The following is a 25,777-nucleotide window of genomic DNA, read 5'->3' on the forward strand; positions in this document are numbered from 1 at the left end:
TGTTGACATAAAGGTCTCATTGTTTATGAGAGTAAAACCCGAAATACTACAAGTTGCTGCAGGATAGAAATCAGGTGGGGTTTTTTTTGTTTGATTTTTTTTTTTTTGCCATAGCACAGGTACTGCTCGGAAAAAAACCAAACCAAACAACATGAAAAGAGGCAAAGGGGAAAAGTCTGGAGGATTCAGTCGACACGAGAAGAAGCCATCAGCCCTTCCAGGGTATTGCACATCCTCCAAATGAGAAAGGCAAATTGCAACCCTGGGTTTATACTCTTTTAAGGAAGGAAAACGTACCAGGTCTGACCCCAACAATCACTTCTATCGCTAACCGGCTTCACTCATCCCAGGTCAAACGAGGATACATCAACCAAATCATGCTATTTTCAAAACTTTATCACAAGGACATATACTTTTATTTGGATAATGCTCTAGAAGCTTTGTTATCTAACAAAGTGGTAGAAAGCTGGAACAGGTGGTGGAACTGGCCCAAATCGCCCAGAGAGGTGGTGGATGCCCCATCCCTGGAAACATTCTAGGCCAGGTTGGCCGGGGCTCTGAGCAACCTGATCTGGTTGGAGATGTCCCTGCTCCTGGCAGGAGGGTTGGACTGGGTGGGCTTTGAAGGTCCCTTCCAGCCCAAATCCTTCTGTGATTCTAATAAAAAGCAATAATATAATATCTCTGTGGTATTTCCTACGCATTACAGATGTCAGCAATAGGGTTTCTTTCAAGCTCTGGAATAACGCTCCAGCAAAAAGACATCGGAAAAATTTTCAGATGTTCACTGCAGTAAGTGTAAGCAAAACCATTCGTAACCATAAAACCCCTGTAATTCTGCTCTCCTCCATCTGGCACAGCCGTGTTGCCCAACGTTAAATATATTTTTAACTCAGCGGAAGGAATATTGCTCTTGCTCGGTAGGGCTGCATCCTCAAAGGAAAGCAAATATACAGTTGTAGTTCCCAGGCTATGATTCAGTGGTAAAAAAGCCAAAACTATTAATAAAGCTGTGCTCTTATAAACTAACGATCATTATCTTTGAGACTCAAACCAACCTGATTATTTGTTAACTACAGTTGAGCCATGAAGCTGGCTTGGGCCTAACTTCCTGGTAAAAACCAGAGCAACTTAATTTCTGTACATTTTGTTAGAAGAGTAGTAAATTTTGAATTTACTGCTAATTGTCTCCTAATGGCTATTTTCCCCCAAACAATTTTTTCTTTAAGAGAGTAAATAAAAAGCCAGATATTTGTTTTCTTTTTCTCTGTGACAATAAATTTTAAAAGGCCTGTTTTGCGCACAGGCCTTCCATTAATACGATTGCCTGTATTCTGTTCCGACAGTAACTGATGCATTCTCATGATTATGTATTTGATGCCAACAGGCTTGTGAAATGCAAAGCAGATGCTCAAATCACAGCGCGAGGCAGGCGACTGATAAGGCACAAAAGCCTCCAATTTCTGGTGTTCACTGATCTTGCTTAAATACATCATCATCATTTGGTTTTCCTTCTTAAAATGGCGTTTACTCTCGCTCGACTGCAACGGGTTTTGGGTGAGCGTTATTATAAAATAAAGTTGTGTCTCCTTTCCAACTCAATTGCCCCAAAATTCAAGAAATTTGGAAAAAAGATATTTGACAATTTGAGTACTGCATCCAGTTCTGGAGACCCCAACACCAGAAGGACATGGACCAGTTGGAGAGGGTCCAGAGGAGGCCATGAAGATGATGAGAGGGCTGGAGCAGCTCTGCTGTGAGGCCAGGCTGAGAGAGCTGGGGCTGTTCAGCCTGGAGAAGAGGAGGCTCCGGGGAGACCTCAGAGCGGCCTCCCAGTGCTCAAAGGGGGCTGCAGGAAAGATGGGGAGAGACTGTTCAGCAGGGCCTGTTGTGACAGGACGAGGGGTAATAGTTTTGAAATAGAGGGAGGTAGAGTCAGATCAGGTATTAGGAAATTTTTTTTTACCCTGAGGGTGGTGGAACACTGTCCCAGGTTGCCCAGAGAGGTGGCAGATGCCCCATCCCTGGAAACGTTCAAGGCCAGGTTGGCCGGGGCTCTGAGCAACCTGATCTGGTTGGAGATGTCCCTGCTCCTGGCAGGGGGGTTGGACTGGATGGGCTTTGAAGGTCCCTTCCCACCCAAACCATTCTATGATTCTATCACAATGGGGAAAATCAAGCGGCTGAAAACCCCCAATTCATCATCTCACCGCTTAACTCCAGCCCTACTCGAGCTTTTAAAGCGATCATCTAAACACAGACATTGAAGAGCCTTTGTGGGTGTGATTTTTTGCAATTGTCCTCCTTACTTTGGCCATAAAGAAACCCTTTGCCTATTCAAGCCTGGAAGAGCAGTTCTTCTGGAACTTGCTCTTCAGAGCAAATCTGAAAAGCTGTCCAGCTTTTTGAGAAGGTTCACCAACGCCAACTTGACTTAAGGTGTTACCAACTTTCTCCATCACCAGCAAACAAATGAGTAAAAAACCTCAAATTATGGACTGAGCAGCTCTTTGCCAAAATGCAGAATGGTACTGCAGCCAGTTAGCTCTAGTTCCAAAAGTCTTTAGAGAAGAAGTGTTGTTCTTGCTAAAGAAAAAGTAGGAGTGAGTTCCAGAGATCTTACCAAGTGACTCAAGATGCTAGAAACTGTAACTATAGTAAAGAAAAAATATTATTTGTCTTCATATTAAAGAGCTTGTTGACACTTGGATAGTCTCAGACAAAAGAGTCTTGAGCTCCCTGTGAATCGAAAAGCCAACTGCACCTCCGAGAACCTGAAGGCAGCTCACACAAGGAGCAGATGGCCCATCCAAAAAAACCCCATCACATTAAAACCTGCATTTCTTCTCATTCTGCACACTTAAACTGCAGGACTAATCGCTACAGAAAGCTGTGAATTTTAAAACTGCTTGCACATTTGAGAAGTAAGTCGACAACCCACCAAGGATCATAAATTATAACGTCACCAGCTCTGGTTCAGGATGTTCTTCAGCAATTGGTTCTGGGTGCTGTAAAAGACAGGACGCCAGGCTAGACAGACCTTTGGTTTCACCTGGTGTGATCCATCCTATATCCTTATTTGAGACAAGAGTCAGTAATATCTATTTATTCCTGTTGGAAAAGCATAAGGTAGCCTTCGCCTCTGTAGTCACAACGCAGCGCTCACGGGCAGGATGCTGTTAGAGCCAGCATATCACACTCTGTCCCTCTGGGTCCTTTCCCCCTCATTTCTTGATACACGGGGTGGCTGAAGTCAACACAGCTCAAAAAAAAAAAAAAAAAAAAACAGATTTATTTTTTTCTAGGTGACGAAGGCATAGCTACGTTTTGCTGAGTTAGAGCACGCCTAACAACCACCGTGGTGAACCTGCCAGCTCATTTTAAAAGGCTCTGGATGAGTCCCATAATTAGGAGCCTCTTCCCTGCCAGGGAACTTCCCCAAGCATCAAGAGCTTTTGGCAACCAGCTGAAGACGCTCGCCGCAAGCTCCCGCGTAAACCAACACAATACTGGCTTGTGTTTTGTGAAGAAATAAAGGGTGAAGAATGTGTGCTCGGAGAAAGTGAAGCAACCACCTCAGCAATCAAGACGTGCCTGCGATAATGTAATTAAACAAATCACAAAGGCCCTGATGAAGATTTCAAAATTTACTTTGCAACAACAGTATCGTAAGATATCTCCATTTCTGCTGGAGCCATGCCCCAGCTACGTACTCCGAGATCAGGGCACCAGAATGCCAGAACCCAGCCTGAACAGGACAGGAAGACATTTTAGTAGCATTTAATGACCGCTGTGGTGTGCCCTTAGGAGACCAATCGGAGCCAAGGTCCACCCAGCCATGCCTCCCGATCCCAGCAGGGGCCAGATGCCTGCAGGAACAAAGCCAACCCCAGGAGGAACCATATGGTGACTCCAGCTCGGTGTCACTTTGCCTCCTCGCTTCCAGCTGTCCAGGCTTTTGGGCTTTTACCCTCCAAAGCCTTTGGGAAGGTTTGGTTTCAGCAGTTTGCCAACAGCTTTTCCAAACCCTTAAAAGCTTCTGGTGCTTCTTGCCTCTCAGGGTAATGGGTCAAAACCCATCAGCCACCACCCAGGAGGTCTCGCCTGACTTTATGGGCAGGGATCTAAGCAGGGAGGGAAAGAGGATGGAGAATACAGCTTGTAATGGCTGAAATACCTTTTAAGATCACTCAGTACTTGTAACAAATGTAAAAAGCAGCTGACGTAATGGATGAAATAACTTCCAGCTGGTCCTCAGAGGCCCTGTGTCCAGGCTCCGCGAGCTGCGCACACAGTAGTGCCGGCCCCAGGCAGGAGATGGGCTACAAAATACCCATGGCTTAAAGAAGGCCCCGTTATTTAGCAAGAGAGGTGATGAGTAGTGCTTCCCAACTGTCTAGCTCCTGTTAGCCAAAGTTAAAAGGGTCTTTTTCGGTTGTCTTTAAACTCATTCTGCTGTGCACCAACATCTGAAGCACTGCTTCCATTTTATGATTTCCATCACTACAGGTACACCTTCATCTCCACAGGGCTCCTGGCTGGAAAACGATGTTTTCCTGAACTGAATTTCTACCCCACGGCTGTTTTATCTTTCTTTTTCTTTTTTTCCCTGCCTCCTAACAGGGTTGGAATGGGAATAGTGAATCTCTTCCCACCATGACCCCCGGCACGACAGCTGAGCGCAGAACTGCATCATGCCAAGGCCATGAGCAAGAGAAATCGTTGTAGGTGGGAACTTTCCGTAACTCTCCCAGTTAGGACCACGCAGCCCATTGTCCCATCCCTTTTCCATCACAGATCCCATTTCCTTTCTTACACCATCTTTTTGCTGCTCCCCAGACCAGCCCGACCACTCTTGGGTGGTTGGATGCCTCTTTCCCAAGCACACTGATCACAACAGAAAGACTAGTACTTCTCCCTAGAGAAACTGAAATCAAACTATATTATCCCCATAAGAGATACATACCTATTTTTATAAATACATATATAATTTTTTTAAAAATATTTTTTTATATATATAAAAATATGCCAGTCTGAATGAGAGTCCTGTTTGCCATGTACCTACTTGTGCAATTGCCTTGGAAATCTTTGCTGCTCTGTTATAGAGCAATAAACATTTCCGACCCTCCATCCCATTCCCTCTTCCCAAGAAAATTCAGGACAATTAGGTTAATAGATCAAGAAGATGATACGGTTCTACTTGAAGCAGTGTATCGCGAGCAAAGCGTCCGACGAAAATGAAATGTAACTCTAATGTGCGTCGAGAAGTTCAGCCAAGGACTTTGAAAAAGCTTTTCTAGACACAACTCTTCAGGCATGGCGATGGCTGAGAGAAATTAAATAAAATAAATTACAGTAAACTAAAATTTGTTAGGTGTGTCCCAACAGGTGATTTGTAATAAGCTGAAATTCGCACGTGTCAAATGAAAATACTGGAGTACTGCGTCCAGTTCTGGAGACCCCAACATCAGAAGGACGTGGAGCTGTTGGAGAGGGTCCAGAGGAGGCCACGAAGATGATGAGAGGGCTGGAGCAGCTCTGCTGTGAGGCCAGGCTGAGAGAGCTGGGGCTGTTCAGCCTGGGGAAGAGGAGGCTCCGGGGAGACCTGAGAGCGGCCTCCCAGTGCCCAAAGGGGGCTGCAGGAAAGGTGGGGAGAGACTCTTCAGCAGGGCCTGTTGTGACAGGACAAGGGGTGATGGTTTTAAAATAGAGGGAGGCAGATTCAGACTGGACATAAGGAAGACATTTTTTTACCCTGAGGGTGGTAGAGCACTGTCCCAGGTTGCCCAGAGAGGTGGTGGATGCCCCATCCCTGGAAACATTCCAGGCCAGGTTGGCCGGGGCTGTGAGCAACCTGATCTGGTTGGAGATGTCCCTGCTCCTGGCAGGGGGTTGGGCTGGGTGGGCTTTGAAGGTCCCTTCCCACCCAAACCCTTCTGTGATTCTATGATTTAAAGAAGCACTGGCATTTCCCTGTGTTTCTTTCTGATGCCTGAGGGCAACTTCCACCACAGCAATTCACACTATTTTTTGTGGAAATATGGTATAGAGTTTTTGGATGGTCAGCAAGGAACCTGTCTTTTGACACTCCTACCCATACAGCTATATATTGTTTTACTCCTCCTGCAAATTATCAGTGCACAAAACAGGGATTTGGAGCAATTAGAGAGGTGGTTTCTGTAATATCTGGAAAATAATGATATAGGGGCCTCCATACAAATTGGAAATAGTACCAATCCTCTTGAAAGGAAGATCTTGTTACGTCCCACAAGGGACAAGTACTGCCATTCTTATTTTCAAATCATTGTGAAGGTAACAAAAAATTTATTTATAGATCTGTTACTGTAGCTCAACTGTAATTGTCACCATGGCAGAGAACCACCTGCACAACCCAACGACTGCAATTTCTTCTTCTCCCTATGTACCACAAATGCATTTAAAAAAAAGAATAAGAAACAAAAATCTATGTCTTATTCTTTACAAAAGAATAAGACGCAGACTAAACCATGTTTTCCATCCGATGAGATGAATGGATGACCGCTCCAAGAAGGACATCCTTCAGCCAGGGCTCTCTGCACCAAGCAGGAGCTTCCTCTCGTGGTCCCATCTGCAAGTTGACCAGCCACAACTGCCGTAGGCAGGAAGCCTTCCCAAATTCCCACTCCTTTTCTGCAGTGTCCTAAAATCATTCACACTGGTCGCTGAGATGCCCTCGTCTATTTGTACAAATTTAAATCAAAGCATGGCATCTATATTTCCACTGCTTTTTCCAGTACGATGCACTCCCAGCATTTATATTTATACGTAGAGACATAAAATAGATATACATGCACTGTGGAGGCCAGAGCAAGACCTACCTCAGCTTCAACCTGAGCTACTCTCCCAAATTCTTCCTCTCTTGCCACTACCCAGAAGACTTGAGCTTGCCGCGTGCTTAGGGATCTCCTCTTTCCAAAGCCAACACACTTGCCAGAAAATCCCTGTTATTTGACCTGAAGAGTTGGCCAGTCTGGCCAAAGTGTTATGAACTGAACTAGGAGTAATTCTTTCCAAATCCCTCTCCTGCTCACCAAGGTGGGCTCCGTCACCGCCTCTCCAGAACATCAACACTCTGCCACGTGCCTCTGCTCTTATGCCCCGCTGTCTGGAGCTCCTCCTGGATCCCCAAACCAGGTGAAATCCTGCAACGACAGCTCTATCTAAACGTAATGTATCATGTCATACATAATGCGCCAGCAAAGAGGTGATGGCTCCAATTGTTCCTCTTTTGAGTTGGCCTACGGGAAACAACTTCTGAAGGAGAAAGTGTTGTCTTTTATATCCCTAAAGATCTGGTTTTCTCTCCTCTCTTATTCCCTCATCACTCTCCGTAAGACTGCCTGACGCAGACTAAACCATGTTTTCCATCCAATGAGATGAATGGATGACCGCTCCAAAAACATCACCTCTGGAAGACGATGTGGTGTGGCTTGAACAGATGCTCTTGTGCAAGGATGCAGTTGTGCGGTGCCATCAAGGCTGCACATCGTAATTATTAGCTAGTTTTTTTGTACATGAGTCATGAAGTTGTTGAGTTATTTCTCTTTGCTGACTTGAATGAATTATTTCCCTGATGACAGCAATAATTATTAGACACATAGCCTTACAATGTTTTCTTTCCAACTACGAAAACATCTCCAAAAAAGAACGGATTGTGAGTACACCGTAAATTATGTATTGCCGTATTGTAAATGCTACATCTGCCGTCTCAGCGCCAATTAGCCAGGAAGGTAAGAGAACAGCCTAACGGCTGGGAGCCTTGAGTATTACCGGAAGATGATGCGGCCCATCATTTCATGGCTCATTTCGTTCCAGCCGGTATGCAACGGGATACTGCGGAATAACGCGTGCCATCTGGCACGAGCGTGAACGACAGAATAATGTACAAGCCTATGTCAATGCACATATTTTTATGAGACTAGAGGACAGTTGTTATGTGTCCTCCTGCTGTGCAGCGCTACGCCGAATGAACGCCGCGACTATTATTTTACAGTGTCAGGGAGAAATACCTTTTAGTTGTTACTACGTCCTACGTGTAGGAAAGCACAACACACAATTTAATAGCTCGTAACTGAGCATCGCTCAGCAAGTCCTGATAAGGTTTTGAAAAATTAGCCCAAAATGAAAAAGATACATTCAAAATTTGATTTTATCTTGAGCTCTCAGCCAGAACTGTATTTTACATGTGTAGTAGAAACACCCTAAAGGTTTACCAACTTCCTGAAGAGCAATGTCTTCCACAGTCCTGAAATATACTCATTTATTCATAATTTATCGAGCTGCTGGATGCTTTGCATTACAATATTTTCACACTATTAAATTTAAATCTAGCTACAGAATTACTGAGCTTATTAACAAACTGGAGGTACGGCACTTCAGGCACGTCATCTCCCTCACAAAAAAAAAAAAAATCTATTTCAGCATTACGCTTTCCTCGCACATTGAGAACATACTCTCAGTTATTCACTTTCTGTTTAGTTTCAGAAGATCAAAGTTATTACGCATCAAATATTTAAATATATGCAGACAAGTATTTATTGTAAATTAACTAATCTCCGTCTGAGGCAGGCAGCCAAAATACTCTGTTTGAAACACTGAGAAATTCTCATCGTGGTGGCATTGCGCGTCACCAGAACTGTTTAGGGATGTAAGGTGGGAAATCTCTTCTTTCTCGTACCGAGTCTTCTTTGGTTGGCACGCTGTTGCCGGCTCTTGCTATGAGAGGGGATTTCTTGAGACAAATATCTCAAGATATCTGCTTCTTAAAAAAACATACCAACTCCAGGAGTCAAGTTTCTGTGAGGCTCTTAAAAAAAAAAAAAAAAAGTGTTTCTGTCTTAGGTGTTCGCGTGGGAAAATGGGAGCCCACCAATCACCTGTCGGATATGGATTTAGAGTTTCTCTTTAGTTAGAGCACTTTAGTTCAAAGTCATCCCCAAAGGAGAACATTTTTACAAAACAGGCGATTCACACGCCATCCCCACCTCCACCAAAATCACAGATACACAGTAAGACAATTTAAAACCCACTACCACCACCCTGCCTTCCAGCTGTCTACTCCACCAAAGAGACCACGAATATGCTCTTACCATACACAAAAAATACTCCAGAGTTGCAAAACGTCAAACATTTTGACCTTCAAACGCATGGTCAGGGGAAACACTGCAAAGATAAACTATTTTCTGATGTCTACAGGAACATCTGCATTTGGCCACTCCACTGCAGAACAAACCTTATTTCCCCATTAAGGTGCAGCCTTGTTGCAACGTGCAGCTCCAAGTGCCAACGTCCAACTCCAAAAGCATAAACACACTCCCAACCTCTTTCCAAAGTCCAAGAGCCCTCTGAAGGCTGCAGAAGTCCTTGAAACATTATCTCAATGTAAAAGCTACATCATAAGGAGCACTTACCCTTGAAGAGCTTTTTCTCCAAACCAATCTCCCTTCCCTAGAGTACGAAGAAAGACTGGATCTTCACTGGGTGAGTCTTCACGAGTAACATTCACCTGTTGAAAAGCCAAAACCCCCCAGCGCTTAGAAATTTTTTAATTAACAAAAAAACCCTGTTTGTTCAGCAAGGCATTCGTCATCTCCCGGATCTCTCTGGAAAAGCTCCGTTTCGTTCCTCCTCTGGGAGCCACGTAATTCCCTACAGTCCCTGCACTGTTCCCCTGGTATCACCAACCAACCATCCAAGGAAATGAACTTCCTCTAAGGTACCTACTACTCTTGCAAAAATGCAATACTTGAATTTTTCTGAAGAATTTAACAATAAACATGAAACAAAGCCACTGCCTGTATAGAGCCGGCAGCAGAAACGGGCTCCAAATATTTTCTGTGTACCAGACAGACACATGGCATAGGCTTCTGTTAGCTTTGTTCCACTTAATTTCTTGCGTTGCTGAGTTCACTTAAGGGAAAGGAGTAACAAAAATAATCTACACATAGACATAATTGAAACGAAACCGTTTGGAGCATGACAGGATGAAGGATGCCTCCTCAAAACAAAACAAAAAGAAAAATATTTTCATGGAAGTTTAAAGGAAAAATATCACCTTATTTTATTTTTTCTTTTATTTTTGCGGTGAAAAAGAAAAGGAATGACTGCTGATGGAAAGCAGACTTCCTACCCACCACACCGTGGTTAGTGTAACACAGCATAAGCCTAAATTGAAGAAGCTGGCACTGCAACAACAGGAAGATGACTTCACATCTGTGAGCGATGACTTCCTATCAACCGGGGAGGTCCTTTCTATTTTCTGAAACGATTTCAGAAGAAAAACAGTAATCGATCATCTGAGCGCCCTCGGCTCTGGTTTTCCGTGCCAGTATGGGATAATAAATCCCAGCTGCCGTGTACCAACAAAGCCCCGACATCCGGCTGGGTGCCGAGGACAGCATGACATACCAAGGATGCAGAAGGCTCCATGGAAGACCAGTGTTGTGGACGGAATGGCCCTCTATGAGAAATATTTCTTCCTTTCCAGCCGTCACCAGAGGTAACACACTTCTTACGGCACGAGAGGGTAGGTGAAACACAACCCCCTGCCATCAGTGCATGGTGGGGATCACCCTCCCAACATGAACTGTCTACACATCTAGTTGTCCAGGCTCTGCCTGCGGTCAGTGGAGAGGGACAGGCATTTCCAAAGCCCAAGTTGTCCAAAATTTAATTGAGATGAGCAACTCTCTGGAGGTACCTTGCATACACTGGAATAACGTCTCATCTGCTTCCCCCTTTTCTAGGCTGTTGAGCTTTAATGAGAGCTTTTACTGATGCAAATTCACAAAGCCGAAACCTGGGATGACAGACACGTCCTTTCAGATTTAGAGGCCTTCCAGTTTAATTTCCCTGTTAAATTTACAGTTGTAGCCTGCGCTTCCTCCCGTTCTCTTTCACGGCTGGTCAAACCGGTGGGGTTTGAGTCACTGACGAGCGCTCAAGCCCACACCACGCTGCAGTGACTCATCGAACATCAGGTGAGGGTAGAGAACTCGCAACAGATGAGCCAGGAAGATTTGTAGCTGATGAAAAAAAAAAAAAATCCACTTGGACAAGCAAATGGAACTTTAAAATATATTTCAGCTCTTTCTCCGTGACCTCTACTAATCCTAAGCAGCTGGGGAACTGAGCTGTTTTCATCTGATGGATTATTCAACAGATTTCTGCATGCAGAGCATTTCGAACACACTTTTGATTTCTGTTCACTTGGACCCAACAAACATGCTCTAATAAATAAACTAAACGGGCTCAGGAGCGGGATCAAGCGTGGTGGATGGAGCTGAGAGAGAAACAGGGGAAAAGGTTTTTGCTCCTAAAAGAAGTCTTTCTGGGCTCAGAAATGTAAAAAATCTTCTCTGTTCACTTGACTGTCACTACAGATGCTCTGACATAAAAGGCAAGGCTCGGAGGAGAAAACTGGGCAGAATTTAACTGTCCCTGTGGGAATTCCTGTCAAGTCATCAGGATCCAGCTGAGGGTCTGGGAATCTCTCAACAAGCCCAAGTGTGGTGTTTTATTTTAGCTCCCTTTTTCTGGCCGTCAGAATCATAGAATGGTTTGGGTGGGAAGGGACCTTAAAGATCACCCAGTTCCAATTCCCCTGCCCTGGGCAGGGACACCTCCAACCAGACCAGGTTGCTCAGAGCCCCGGCCAACCTGGCCTGGGATGTTTCCAGGGATGGGGCATCCACCACCTCTCTGGGCAACCTGGGCCAGTGCCTCACCACCCTCACAGTAAAGAATTTCTTCCTTATGTCTAATCTAAACCTACCCTCTTCCAGTTTAAAGCCATGGATTAAAGTAACAAAGGCCACGGATGAAACCAAGGAGCATCTCAAGTAGTACTACAGGATTCTGTAGTAGCAATGGCCAAGGGCATGGGTGGGTTTCTCCTCCATCTTGCAGGCGAGGTGTAAGGGCTTGAGGAGGTGCAGGTCAACAACTGGTTGCCCAGCTGGTGTCAATAACAGGGATTCAATTTTTACAACCAAGGGCCTCTCTTTGGAGATCGAGGACAGCTAGAAAGGGCCAAGATCCACCTGACCAGGTTGGCTAAAGCATCATCCCCAACAGGCTGGCCAACATGGCAAGGATGGCTTCAAACACTCAAAGAAGGGCGGCACACTCTCCCATTATTTTTGTCCATTAAAAAAGGGCAAAAAAAGAATATTTGAAGCTTGCATCATGGTTGTCCTTATTCTGGGAGAAGGGGAAATATTACTTCTGAATGGATAGGAGCAAAAGCGTGAGGGAATACCATCAAACTTGGCTTTCTGCAGTCCACGATCACCTTCGTTTCAGAAATTTGTCCATGACTATCTTACTCATCTGAAAAATACCATTCTTTTTTTCTTTCGATGAAGATTAGCTCCCACAGACAGACTGGAAGACGACGGTGAAAATCAAGTTTCAGTACCTGAGAGCTGACAGCTGCCTTGGGAAACAACTCAACAGCATGTACAACACCCACACTCTTCCTCCACAGATGCTGAGGGGTTTTTGCTCCCCTCAGTTACGCAAGGCTGACGTTAATATGTGCCTTGGTGCAAAGATCAGATCCATGAAGCAGGAGGCTGGGGCTGGCCTACGCTCAAGAACATTTATTCATTTGTGTTTACTTCCCATGTAGCACATCTCATCTGCAGTGGGAAATCACCGTGGATTCCCTTGACTATCTCCATCCTGCTAGGTGGAAAGAAGCCAAAATGTTTCTCACAAGTAATAGTATCAGGCCAGCTAAATAAATATTTTTTAAAAGTTGAATGGAAAGAAAAAACTCTCATCTACAAAATTCCATCAGGATTTTACAGGAAAAGAGGTCAAAAAGCATATTTTCCCTGTGAGCAGTGGAACAGAAACTTAGACCTTTTTTTGTCCCAAGGAGAGAACTCGGACTTCTCTGTCTTCCTATTATTTAATTCGGAGAAGCTGAGAAGTGATGGCCATGGGAATGAAGCCGGGAAGTCAGCCTTCTAAAATAGATACGGAGCAAAGAAAACGTCGAGTATTGTAGGATATGCTGTTAATAAGAAATTAAATTGGGCTTTTTGGTCATTTACCAAGAGACTCAACAACTGTTTTCAACCCCAAAGTGTTCTCTGTGTAAAAACAGCATGAGATCTACTTTTTTTCCCCTTCAGGCCACTTTTGCCTGCTGATACAGCACCACGAAATTTAACTAAACGTCAAATATTGCAACACTTGCGCCTTGGGGATGGGAGAGAGAAAGCGTTGGCTGGCTCTGAACTTCAAGAGCCCATCACCATCATCATTGCCACCGTCTCGCTTGCCCGCGAAGGCTGTCAGCTTACCTTTCCTTTGCTGATTATAAAGAAAGTGTCCCCTCGAGCACCTTGTCGTATAATATACTCTCCGCTTTCATAATGCGTCTGAAAAAAAAAAAAATTAAGATGAACAAACACAATCAGACTGTTCTTCAGCAGATAGCCTGGCAGTTTTGTAAGATGACGCTTATGGAAAGATAACCCTGGACCAATTTTATCCCAGGCTGACATTGGCAGTGATTTAAAAATTGTCCTCTGTCAAGGAATATAATAATTAAAATGGAATCATTTATGGCTTGGTCATTTTTCTTCTGACTGTGCTAGTGCCAGCTTTTGCCCAGATGAATTATCCTCACGGCCTAAATCCATTTATACTGAGTAAACCAGACAGAGGAATTTAACAGACAACACATGACACGAACTAAACCGCAATAATATTCCTGTTGTAAAAACAGTTCTTTGCCATTTCTTTGTTGGTTTTGGTATTTTTCCAGCTTTGCTAGCAAGGGCTTCATTCAACAAATTATTTTCGCTCTTCTCCTGTTATTACAGTTGCTTAACTTGTCTTCTTTTGCCTTGTTTTGTGGAATATTCCTTGCTAAATTTATGTCACAGCTTATCAATGCTTGCAGCTAAGCTTAACAGGACAGCTTCATCCCTTGTATTACCCCATCAGAACCAATATGCCGTTATACATCACCAAAAAAACCAACTTAGTATGTTCTAAATAAATACTCTACATTCACACTTAGCTCCCCCAAAACCCTAGGATTTTCTTTTCTATCCCCTGCAAACCCAACAAACATCAGTTCAACAGCGAGCAGAGGCTGGGGAACGCTAAGAGCTTCCCACCCAGCATCTCCTACCGGACAACTGACCTCTGGGTTTTGTTTAATCTAGACCCTGCTGAGAGCTGTGGACGTCTGGTCTGCTGTGCCCCAGCATCAATTTGGGACAAAAATCTCCCCAAAAACACCCCCGCGCTCTGGCTCGAGTGTTATTTGAAGCTACGCTAAAGCGCAAAGCCCCAGAAAAGACGGCCAGATCTTTTAATCCCAAAGTATGTATAAACAACAGCAAGGATGGATTTGAGCTAAGATGGAGGAATTAATCAGAAACCTAGAATTTGGATAAGCTTGAGATGTTTTCTTTCAAGGGTATTTTATTGACCTGCATTTATTTATTTAACTTGACACTCAACCTTTTCGCTGCCATTTACAGACAGCTACCAGGCTCCAACGTGAAAATAAATAGGTAAAGGCTCGTGTAAATATATCTGCCGCACCCGAGAAAAACAACTCCTGGCTTTGGGAGCACTGGGGTTAGTAAGGAAAAGTCGCAGGAAAAAGATAAGCTAAGTGAATTATAATATGAAATTAATTAGGTTAGTTCTTTAGAATACATCTAGTTAAGGTTGTGGGTGCTTACAGCATCCTAAAAAACATTCTGGGTAAATAAAATCAGAACATCAGAGCAGGATGTTAGGAATTAATACTCTTCAGAGTCTACAGAAGATTAATAAATTAAAAAAATAAAGTCTTCTATCAGTATCACTAATACTGATAATGGCAGCCTTCAGAAAAGGGACCAGAGAAGGTGGGTCAGAAAGACTTAACTTGTGGGTTGCACTCATCCTGAGCATTTTTCCCATCTCCATGTGCCAGCCTGGGAAGAGGAAAAAAAGCCTGGAGGAGACAACGGACACAAACTCGCAGAGTTTTACTTCTTGTGTGGGCTGTTCCTGGACAGCAGATTTAGAGGGTGCATGTTTTTGAGCATTCAGATTTAAACTCCTGCTGACTCTCAACTCTTGGCCAAAGAACACTTTCAGCATGACAAAACCTTCTTCCTAAAAGGCCACTTCTCAGTCTTAGTCACCAGTTCCAATTGCACCAACAATGTTAGCACTGAGACTCACAGTCCTGCTGCCGAATCTAGTTCCTACCCATGAGTCCTCCCAACCTTTCCCACCCATGAGTCCTCCCAACCTTTCCCACCCATGAGTCCTCCCAACCTTTCCCACCCAGACTTCTATGCAAGGAATGGAAGGAGAATAAACCTGAGCTGAAGGATCTGAAGCTGCCTCTTACTGCAGCATCACTTGCTTACTGTATCTATTTTTTTTCCTGGGCTCTAATCTCATTCAAAATACTGCAAGTCCTTCTTCCAACACTCAAATCACGCTCCTCTAGTCCTTCCTTGAGTGCCCAGTTGCACAAAGCTTTCATTTCGCTTGACCTCCTCCTCATCAGCACCTCTCTCCATGCCCTTCCTGCGGTCCACATCCTCATCTTTATGTATTTCAGCCCATTTCTTTCACAGCTAATTCCACTTGGCCTTACCGCAATTCTTCTTGCTTGAATCAACCTGTCCTTCCCCATCCTCTAACAACGCTCTTCCTCTTAAATCCTCCTTTTCTAACGCAAATCAACTCATCTGTGTGCTTCGGCCTCCTAACTGAATTATTTCTGTCTGTTTAGGCTGAAAGCACTGCGCAGAGCAGGCCAAGTGCCTAAGTGCTCACTTACGATACATGCAAATGAAAATAATTACAAGCCTCTTGCTTTTAGCCGGCCTTGTACAAGGCACCAATACGGTCTCAGGTACACTATGTCAACTGAAGAAGCGATTTGGCAAACGCTGCACATACTCATGGCAATGGCCAGTTCACATTTTAGCAACACCAGCGCCGTTTCATCTAGAGAAGACCAGTCCAAGAACAGTACGAGGAAAGTTAACTATTCCTACGGCTTACAACGGTGCGATGGCACAAGAATAATATTGGAATTAAAATCACAAAAAAGAAAAGCAGTAAGGCAAGTAGGTTCAACGCATCTTTACTAGCATCAGACTGACTCCACCACTTCTTCTGGATTTGCATCTGCAAGATTAAATTCAATGGCTGAGCTCTAGCAAGCTGTTGAAGATGATCCTTCGGATGGGGAGAACAACAATTTCTCAGCATCTTCTTAAAGTCTGTCTTCAAAGTCCTGTATATGACTGGTCAAAGAACTTTTAGAATGCCTCTAAGATGGGTAATAAATATTTCTATCTTATCTTTGCAGTCAATAAATAACCAAAAAAAAAAAATTATGTGACTGGTTTAACACCCCAGATTTAGACTTACAAATTGAATTTTTTTTTGTTGTTTTTAGACTTTTCTTCCAAAAGAAAACGACTCTGGACAGAATACTGTATTTTCAGAGGCAATATAAGAGTTCAGTGATGAAAGCTAATTTAATATCTCAGATAGGTTTCAGTGAAACCTAAGCATCACATAGGTTTTTGAGCGGACTTCCTAAGACACAGTTCCTCCAGGCCATGACAAAATTAAAGCAAAACACAGAAATTAATTCCTAGCTGGAAGAGCTGACCAGACTACGTTAACTATTTTCACATTTTATTCTCTCCAGCGGAAAACCAGAGCTGAAATCCAGTGTAAAAACAGAACGGAGGAAATCTGAATAGAAATGTGTGCAGCAGAAATAGAGCCGTACAACCCGCCGAGGCCGAGATAACCAGGCAGAAAACTGAGTCGTTACAAGGGTCTTGTGTGTGCCAGGGGCAGAAAAAAAAAAAAAAAAAAAAAAAAAAAAAAAAAAGTTAGAAGCTAAGGCATCGTGGTCCCAGTTTGGCATCGAAGTCCGAGAGAGTCGGTGCTCAACAAAACGGCAATGATAAAGCTGAGAAATTACTGCTGGGAAAGCTCAGATACCAGCAAGCCACAGATGTTTATTTTATAAGCTTTGGCAAATCAGGGTGAAGGCTCAGCTTCAATAAATTATAAATGTTGCAAAATTTAGAGCATTTGTCATGCTAACCATTATTATAACGGAATATCGGGCCCTTAAGCTACTGCTCTACAGAGGTAGAGCTGCTTCGTCACCTCTTGAATGCATCCCTGGCCTCCTAACACCCCACTTTTCTACATAATAAAAAATTTTCCCAGTCTAAACCAGTAAGGGGAAACCACGTTCTCCTTAGCAATGCGCTATCTGCATCTCAGTACCTGTCCCACGTGTGGTTTAACTACCATAAGCACTTAAATAGTTGTCAAATAAAGGTTCATGAGTCTTTCCAGTGAAGCTCAGCTCCAAACTCAAAGCCACGATCTCATTTCTGACCCACCTCCAATTCCGTATCTCCAAAATGAGCCGCTCATGATATGCGGCCTCCTAAAAAGAACGGCCCACTGGCTCTGCTCCCTTGCATGGTAAACCAACAGAAAAGAAAATATTTCTCCCAAACCACAGGAGACTCAATCTCTCAGCCACTTTCAAATATGAAGTAAAACACATCAACTTCAATCACTATGGACCGATAAATACTTCCCCTCTCCCATATAAACCGACACCTGGACTTAAAAGCAATTTGGAAAATGCAGGTAGAATGGCAGACTCGCATTTATCTCGATTTTCGGAAAAGCAAGAACTTTGACATCGGAACTGGGATGAAGTAGTGCACGCTGCATCTTGCTCCCATCCTTAAGCTCTCCATTGCCATCAGTCTTCAACTACTTCAGGTTTTAATTCTTAAGGTGAAAGTCTAAGCGCGTCTAGAATATGGTTGGAAGTGGAAAGACATACTAAATTCACACAACTGGAGTGAATCAATAGAAATCAGATTTCTCAGAAAAAACGTTACTCAGGTGTTGGTGGGTCCAAGCGAGATGTAGAGATGGTGAATATCCACTGTCAAACATAGTGAAATCCAGGTATCAAACAGTCACGGCTCTGTGATAACTGCTACCGTCACTCCAAATCATCACTCCCTCTCAGAAAAAAGAAAAAAAAAAAAAAAAAAAAAAAAAAGATAAAATTGAAATAAAGTTGTTTAAAAAGCCACAAACCAAACTCTAAATAAGGCCAGTTTCTACGCAACACCAGAGCCAGACTTTAATCCAACATACGTACTCCTTTGTGTCTTACCGGCCCTCACATGTTTAGCTTAAAATCAACCTCAGCATACAGAGGAGCTTGAACCTTTCACAAAATAATATTTTCCAGCCTAAAATAACACAACTCCTGGAAGCTCTTCCTCTCTTTAACATCTTCCTACATGGCCCAGCATCCCAAGAAGCTCCTCGCTCCTGGAGATCCCCAGTTTGCCCACTAATAGCAGCTTCTAGAAAAATCCCTTCTCCTCTCTCTTTTCTTCTATTGTCAATTTTACTTAATGCTAGGAAGAAATCCTAGAGCCAAAGAGAATACAAATATTTATTCAGTGGGTTTGACAGGGTAAGACATTGATAAGCCTCCCTGACATGCCCAACGTAACCCACAGAAGAACTAGCAGAGGCGCAGAGCATCTCTAGCAGAGGTGCGTGACGCTCTAAAACAAGGAAACGTCCTGCTTTATGAAATCCTCCGGCCCACGCAGACCAACGTGCCACCCCAGCCTTGACCGGAGAAACACCCCGCGTAATTAAAGCTCTCCTGAGAAGTAACTGGATTTTTATGAGACCAACCTTGCACTGACCATTGACAAAATTAGAAACAGCAAGGCAATAGCTACAACCACCAATAGCACCGATGTTTCACAAGAACTAACTGGAGGAAAAAAAAAAAAAAATCTCCTTTTTTACTTCTCAACACAAGGCCTAAAGAGCCTAAATGTTGTTCCGTGGGAACAGCCAAAGCAGAACAGCTCAGATGGACACCCCTCCAAGTGTGGCCAGATGTGCGCCCACCTGGGCACCGTGCAGGACCTAGCCACGTGCCACTGTCACCTGTGCTAACCACAAGACCTTCAGACACCTTGCCCTGCTTTCGGCATGCCTTCTCGCGTGTCACCACATCGTGATGAAGTCCTCTTCCATAGCGTGGTAGGAGACGTGGCTCACCCACCACACTTTGCAACTTTGGACACCCAATTTGGGTGAAGGCTTTGGTCCACTGACCTTTATCTATCACCAACCTCAACTGAAGTCTCTGTTCCTGACCACCATCAAAAACTGAGAAGCTTTTCAAGCCCAACCAAGTGTTGACACAGGCTCCATGGAGAAACCTCAATGCTGGAGACCAGCCCAATGGTTAAAGCTTCAGAAAACCTAATTTTCCATCAGCTGGACGCCTTTGACTACTGTGTTTATGCAGAGAACGTTTGGAAAAAGGTCGAAAATAGCTGGTGTGTTTGGAGTGCTAAGTAACCCACGTCAGCTGTGGTGCCGAGAGGCCAAGTCCCTGCCAAAGAGCATGTCAGGGGAGCAGAAACACAACGGTGGCTTTGAAACGTGGAGCTTCGCTCCCTGCAGTCGGGTTTGCACCATGTAAACCAGTGAGGGTAACGCAGGCTTGATGAGAGTGCTCAATGTATAATACATGTCCTCCAAGGTGTATTAAAAAAAATAAAATAAAATAAAAAACCCAAGCATCTAAATATTATTTTGCTGGTGGTTTGAAAAAAATATTCACAGAACCACCAGCAAAACTCCAAATATCAGCAGCTTTCAAAAGACTTTTGTTTCTCTGCTGGAGTTTCTGCCTTCAATGTTTTTTAAAGTCTGAAACAACAACAGCAATGCTAACAAAATACAATTAAAAAAAAAGGTTTAATTACTGAAAAACATTGCGAAACCAAACAGGAAAACATTGCTATTCCTTAGAAATCATAACACTTTTTTTCCCTACTTTTACTGCACGTTTTACTCCCGTGAATTATCTAAAAATGCCGCTCCTTGAAACAGCTGAAGGGCAAAGTTATCACCTGACGGTCCTCTCCTCATTTATCCCGCGAAGCAAAGCGCAGCGGGTGGGTCCGAGTTTTGATGCTCAAGATGTCTCAATACCACTCCAAACATCCTAAAGTTGATTAAATGGGAAATTAAAACACAAGAAAGACGCGTGGCTGACGGGAATCGAGGGGTAACTCGTGCCTTTTAATAAAATGTTGTTATGGAGCACCGGCTTGGGAAGGCGGAAGAGGAAGGATAAACCCAACTGACGGGTGACGCCACTGAGCGGCTCGTCCCACGTCTGCCCTCCACCACACCCCAGAGGATGAGGAAGCACAGGCTGGCCCGTGATAGGGTATCACAGCACAAATTGGTATGTTACTAGCACACCTCCACCATCCCAAACACTTGTGAACTTGAGCCAGAAACCTGTGGCAACCCAGGGTTGCAAAGCCCTATTTTCAGATCCAGCTGGCTCTTAACTGAGCTGCAATCTTGTACAGGATTTTTTTTTTTTCCCCTCACTAATGGATTACAAACTTACTCTGCCCCTCTACTCCACTCTGGTGAGACCCCACCTGCAGCACTGCGTCCAGCTCTGGAGCCCCCAACATCAGAAGGACGTGGAGCTGCTGGAGAGGGTCCAGAGGAGGCCACACAGATGATGAGAGGGCTGGAGCAGCTCTGCTGTGAGGCCAGGCTGAGAGAGCTGGGGCTGTTCAGCCTGGAGAAGAGGAGGCTCTGGGGAGATCTTAGAGCGGTCACCCAGTGCCTAAAGGGGGCTGCAGGAAAGGTGGGGAGAGACTCTTCAGCAGGGCCGGGTGTGACAGGACGAGGGGTCACGGGTTTAAAAGAGAGGGAGGGAGATTCAGACTGGATATTAGGAAGAAATTTTTTACACTGAGGGTGGTGGAGCCCTGTCCCAGGGTGCCCAGAGAGGTGGTGGATGCCCCATCCCTGGAAACGTTCCAGGCCAGGTTGGCCGGGGCTCTGAGCAACCTGATCTGGTTGGAGATGTCCCTGCTCCTGGCAGGGGGGTTGGGCTGGGTGGGCTTTGAAGATCTCTTCCAACCCTAACGATTCTACTCCTCCTTCTTGAAAATGAAGATATTTGAATTCCAGCTAGGATTTGGATATATATTTTAACGTCAAGGCTGTTTTGTAGTAGTTACAGGAGACTGTTGCCTTGGTAAAAGCCTTGTGGTAAACATTTTATTTGTGCTGCACTGATTCACTGTGGCTTCTTAATGGGCTGTGACAGCGACGAGAAAACAACACGCTCCTGGGCACATTTTGAACATTCTGGGTGTCTCCTCCAGTTGTGGTATTTTCTGCTGCTGCCGATTCCTGCACGAGCGTCTCCTGAATATCAATGGCCTTAACGCACCTAAAGGGACCACTGGGGTGCGGACGCTTCAGTCCAGCTTACAGAATAATATAAATCACTCCAAACAGTGGGTTTATCTGTCCCAGGCTGAGGTTATCTTTGCATCCTCATGTGATAGGAGGTGACGATCCGGTAAGAAAACAAGGTAGAAATCAAACAAGGAGCTACCAGTATGCCGAGAAATGCTTTTTCCTCAGACTGAAAAAAAAAGGTTGGTGGCACACCTCCAAATACTAAGATATAATATGTGCTTCTGAGAAGTCAGTCACATAGATGTCTCCAGATTAAAGGAATATAACGGAGTACGGCAGCAGCTGAAGAGGTATTCAACAATTCAACAACTACTTAGTTGAAGCAAACACAAGTACAGCCTACACCGACTCCGCTGGGTACAAAACGAAATGAATAAAACAGCAGTCCTACAACAGTTCTCTGCTGCTTCTGAAGTGTAAAGCTGCGATAAACATTCCTAATTTGAAGTTCTTTGGTTAGATGATTGCTTTAATTTCCTGTTTGTTACTTTTGGGCACTACTGTTCCATGAATTTGAATTTCAGCATCGCTCAGAGAGACAGAGGGGAGGGAGCACACGCCACGGGTGGGGATGGAGCTGGTACTCTCCTCCTCTTCCTTTTCCTCAAAACCTCCTCCAACAGACTCATAAGACATCCTCAAATTGAGCTGGAACTGGTCCTCTCCCACATGAGCTGCTGGGCAGTACCCACCAACACTGCTGGGGCCAAGGCAAGAGAGGTGATGGAAATAAGAGAACACAAATGGAAGCTGTGGAAGAGAGTTACCCAAGTGACTCAACATACTCAGTTTATAGCAAAAGAATCTCCAAACTGATTTTTCCAACTCTGATCAGAGCTCTGATGACCCCTTGGGTGAAAACGTCGGTCCTGAAACACACGCTGAATTTTCACCGTGAATCCAAGACTTTTGCATTCACCTGTAAATACGCCATTGCAGTTGTGATCATTCAAGAGCTTCCTGAAGGTTGACTTCTCGCGTGGAAAGAGGTGGCAGCGCCACACCTCTGACACTTCCACGACCCAAAGCACACAGCTTCTCAGTTCGGTTTCCTTTTACACCATTAAAGTTAAGGTCTTAACGGCAGAACATCCAACCTTAGGACATCTCTCCTCATGGGAATAAATAGTGGATAAACAGGAGCGCTTGTGACTTCTGTGAGATCCATACTCAAACAAGATTTACCAGCTTTAACACTAAAACATGTCTCATTAAAGTCCCCTCAACCAAGCAACACTAAGGAAAAGGGCATGAAGAAGGGATAAACTTCAGCAGTACCAACTTCTGGCACATTGTCTTTTTCGCTCTGGTTTCATCACCTTTCTTCTAGATCCCACTGGACTTCAATTCAGCGCTCACCAAGTACGACTTTAAAGGATACATAAAAGGCAACGCAATTTGTAAGGGACCATATTGGGCAAATGTTGGCCCAGGTTCCCACATGCAAAAGGGAAGACACATGCATGAGATGGAAGGAGCTTTTGGTCCTTTCCTCTTCCCACTCTTGAGCATACTCCTTACTACCCAAGGTGGTGGGCAGCACCGTTACAGGACAAAATGCCTTTTCTGGGCTCCCCATGCCTTTTCCAAATGACAAATCTGCTACCTGGGCTGCTTCCCTCTCAAAAGTCAGTGAGGACTGAAGAAGCTCCTTTGTCCCCTCCTGTATAATCATAAGGTTTACTCAACTCTTCCTTTACTGGAACCTTCTGGTCTGGCATGACTATAACATTTTCTTGGGCAGGAGGCAAGTCCTGCTGTCACCTTCAAGTTTCTTTCCTAGTCTGCTCAAAATCATCAGTTTTTAGTAAAAGAGAGCAGGTTCAGGGACTCGAACACCCACGGGATTGGCTGAGTAGCAGAAGCTGTCCTGAGTAGATGAAGATTTGTTGAACTTCAAAGATTTTTATACAGTCACCTCTAAGGATGTTGCAGAATATCAAGTAGATGACGAGGCATCTACAGACCATAAGCCAGAATGATCTGGACTGGATGAGTCCATTAAGGCTCATAATGAAGACCTGAGATGCTGTTTTGATTCCTAAATGCACTGTGCACTCATAAGGGAGAAAGAGGAGGAAAGAGAATCTAAAAAAATGCATTATTTAGTTTAATGTATTATTGCTACAGAAATTTGCTGCCTTTATTTGCTCTAGAAGTAGACACAAAGCATTAGAAACCACATTTTAACTCTCATTCCATCCCCGCTGTTACCGTAATGCAGTCTGACAACCGTTTTGGAGAGCGATCAGACTTTCTAAGTTGCAAACAGCCTGGGAGGCAACCACCTCTCATCTACTTTTTCTCCGCGGTGCTGAGGCAAACATCTGTTTCTCTGTTTTCTGCCTGGAAAACAGACTGAGTCACAAAACGCTGTCATCAGCTGGTGCAGGGGCCACCATTGTCCAGACCCTTGAGCCTGGCACTGTCCCTCCTGCTCCGCCAGGCCAATGACAACCTCATTGAGTGGGAGCACGTAGGGCAGAGGTTCAAGAGATGCCCAAGCTGTTGCCTGCAACCCAACAGCTTTTTATAAAGGAAACTTTTCAGAACACAGCATAAGCTCCGAAACATTAATTTTTGGAGGTGTAGCCACTGAAAGCTGGTTAACTCCACGCTAACATAGCAAAGATTGACAAGAAAACACAAGAGGGGATAAAGTAGGTGACTGGGCAAAAAGGAGGACTGAAAATTTGGATGCTCTTGGAGAAAGACCACATGTAAAGGCGGTGAAAGGATGAGAACGGGCGAAAGGAAGGATGAGGGGATCAGAGAGGATGCTCAGCCCTGCCACTACGCGTTCATTGGGTACAACAAGAGGCCACCAAAAGAGATCAACCACCAAAGTGCTGTCTGTGGGGGAGAGCTTCATTTCCGTACACGCAAAGACACAGGAAATGAGAAATAAATGTTGATTAATGGGCAGGACGATCTTCTGAGAAGAAACAGGAATTTCAGAAGGATGAGAAAGGGAAGAAGGGGAGGATGCTGAACAATCTGTGAAGTTCAAAGAGATACAGACAGGGATGAAGAAGGTAAAAGGTCAAGAAAGCCTCAAAGATGAAGAGGAAGAACTCAAGGAGAAGTAGTTCAAGGATCAAGAGAGCAGAGAGGTGGTACAGGCAGGCGAGAGCAGCACGAGGGTACAGGCTAAGGAGAAACGGGAGAAGAGCTTTAGCAAAGAGCTCAGGAAGATGAGAAGGGAACCCATACGGAAAGAGGAGGATTTATTCCCACGAGAGATGATGGTGATAACGAGAGAGACAGCAAATTAGCTGGGAGAAAGCTGATACTGCTATTAAGCCACAGATGAGCTGGGGTAAAAAGCTGGTAGCTTGCTAGCTAAAATAATAACTGATCCACAGATAATCAACGCAAAATTAACTGAGGGATAATTAGGAAAAGGATACCTAGGCAACAGAAGGGAATTAATCAATCAGTTACCCTGACAAAAAATTAGCAGAAAGTAAAAAAAAAAAAAAACAACAAATTAAGGTTATATAGAAAGTTGCATGGTGTGATGCTGACTCTGGTGAAAAAAACCCACGTTATTTATTGAGCTGCCAATTGGAAAATGTACTAACATGAGAAAAGAATTTGCATGCCCGTGATCAGTCACACGCATTTGAGTATAAGCTTTTGCAGGACTGAAACCTCTACCTGAACAACGCCCGTCCCACGACATTTCCAGCCTGCTTTAAACACGAGCACGCTGCTGTGACGCAGACCACTCCGTCATCAAACGGCATCACGCCACGTCCCTCCGCCATGAAATCTCTCTCCAACCTAAGTACGTGGGGTTTTAATTACATTTCATTGAAATGCAAGATAAGTAGCTGCTCTTCCCCCCTTCTTTCCTGAACAGCTCCGATTTGTTTTTCTCTTTATAACTGAAGAATGTGTGTGGAACACTAATTTTCCTCCGTAAATCCAAAGACCGGTTCCACAACTATTACAACAGCAATCCATTCCCTGCAAAAAGGAAACTGGACGTAAACAATGTCAATCAACAGATTCCCTTTGTATATTTTTTCTTAATTGGCTCCAAATTTTGTATGCTTATTCAGACAAGTTATTTGCGTTGCCGCAAGGAGCCAAACTAATTTTCTAATCTGTCACAAGGAATAAAAAAAAAAAGCGTATTAATTGAATATATTCAGCCACTCTTCAAGTAAACTGTGAGGAAATATATTTTCTTTTTGTGGCCTGAATCAAAGAGAACAATCTACCTTTCCACCATATGCAAATGCATTTCTTTAAATTTTCACTAGAAACTAACTTTATTGGCAGTAAAATCATGAGAAACATTCTATTTAGCCAGTCTATACAGACTTCCACTGAAACTGGTAACTTGCCCAAT

The 25,777-nt window shown here is 44.1% G+C and overlaps 1 protein-coding gene across 3 annotated transcripts in view; it reads right to left on the minus strand.

Annotated features, from left to right (window-relative positions):
- Positions 1–25,777, minus strand: part of PRKG1 (protein kinase cGMP-dependent 1) — a 444,044-nt gene that overhangs the window by 102,610 nt on the left and 315,657 nt on the right. For 2 of the 3 annotated variants that reach the window (XM_086752825.1, XM_086752824.1), the window contains exons 6-7: positions 13,353–13,430; positions 9,450–9,544 (exon numbers count right to left, since the gene is read on the minus strand). In XM_086752825.1, the coding sequence (XP_086608951.1) occupies positions 9,450–9,544; positions 13,353–13,430 (173 nt within the window). Of the gene's footprint in view, positions 1–9,445; positions 9,545–13,352; positions 13,431–25,777 lie in introns of all 3 variants that reach the window. The other variant, XR_015259127.1, reaches the window with a different exon arrangement.

The sequence above is a fragment of the Chlamydotis macqueenii genome, chromosome 7 (genome assembly GCF_036417535.1).
Source record: "Chlamydotis macqueenii isolate bChlMac1 chromosome 7, bChlMac1.mat, whole genome shotgun sequence".
NCBI lineage: Eukaryota > Metazoa > Chordata > Aves > Otidiformes > Otididae > Chlamydotis > Chlamydotis macqueenii.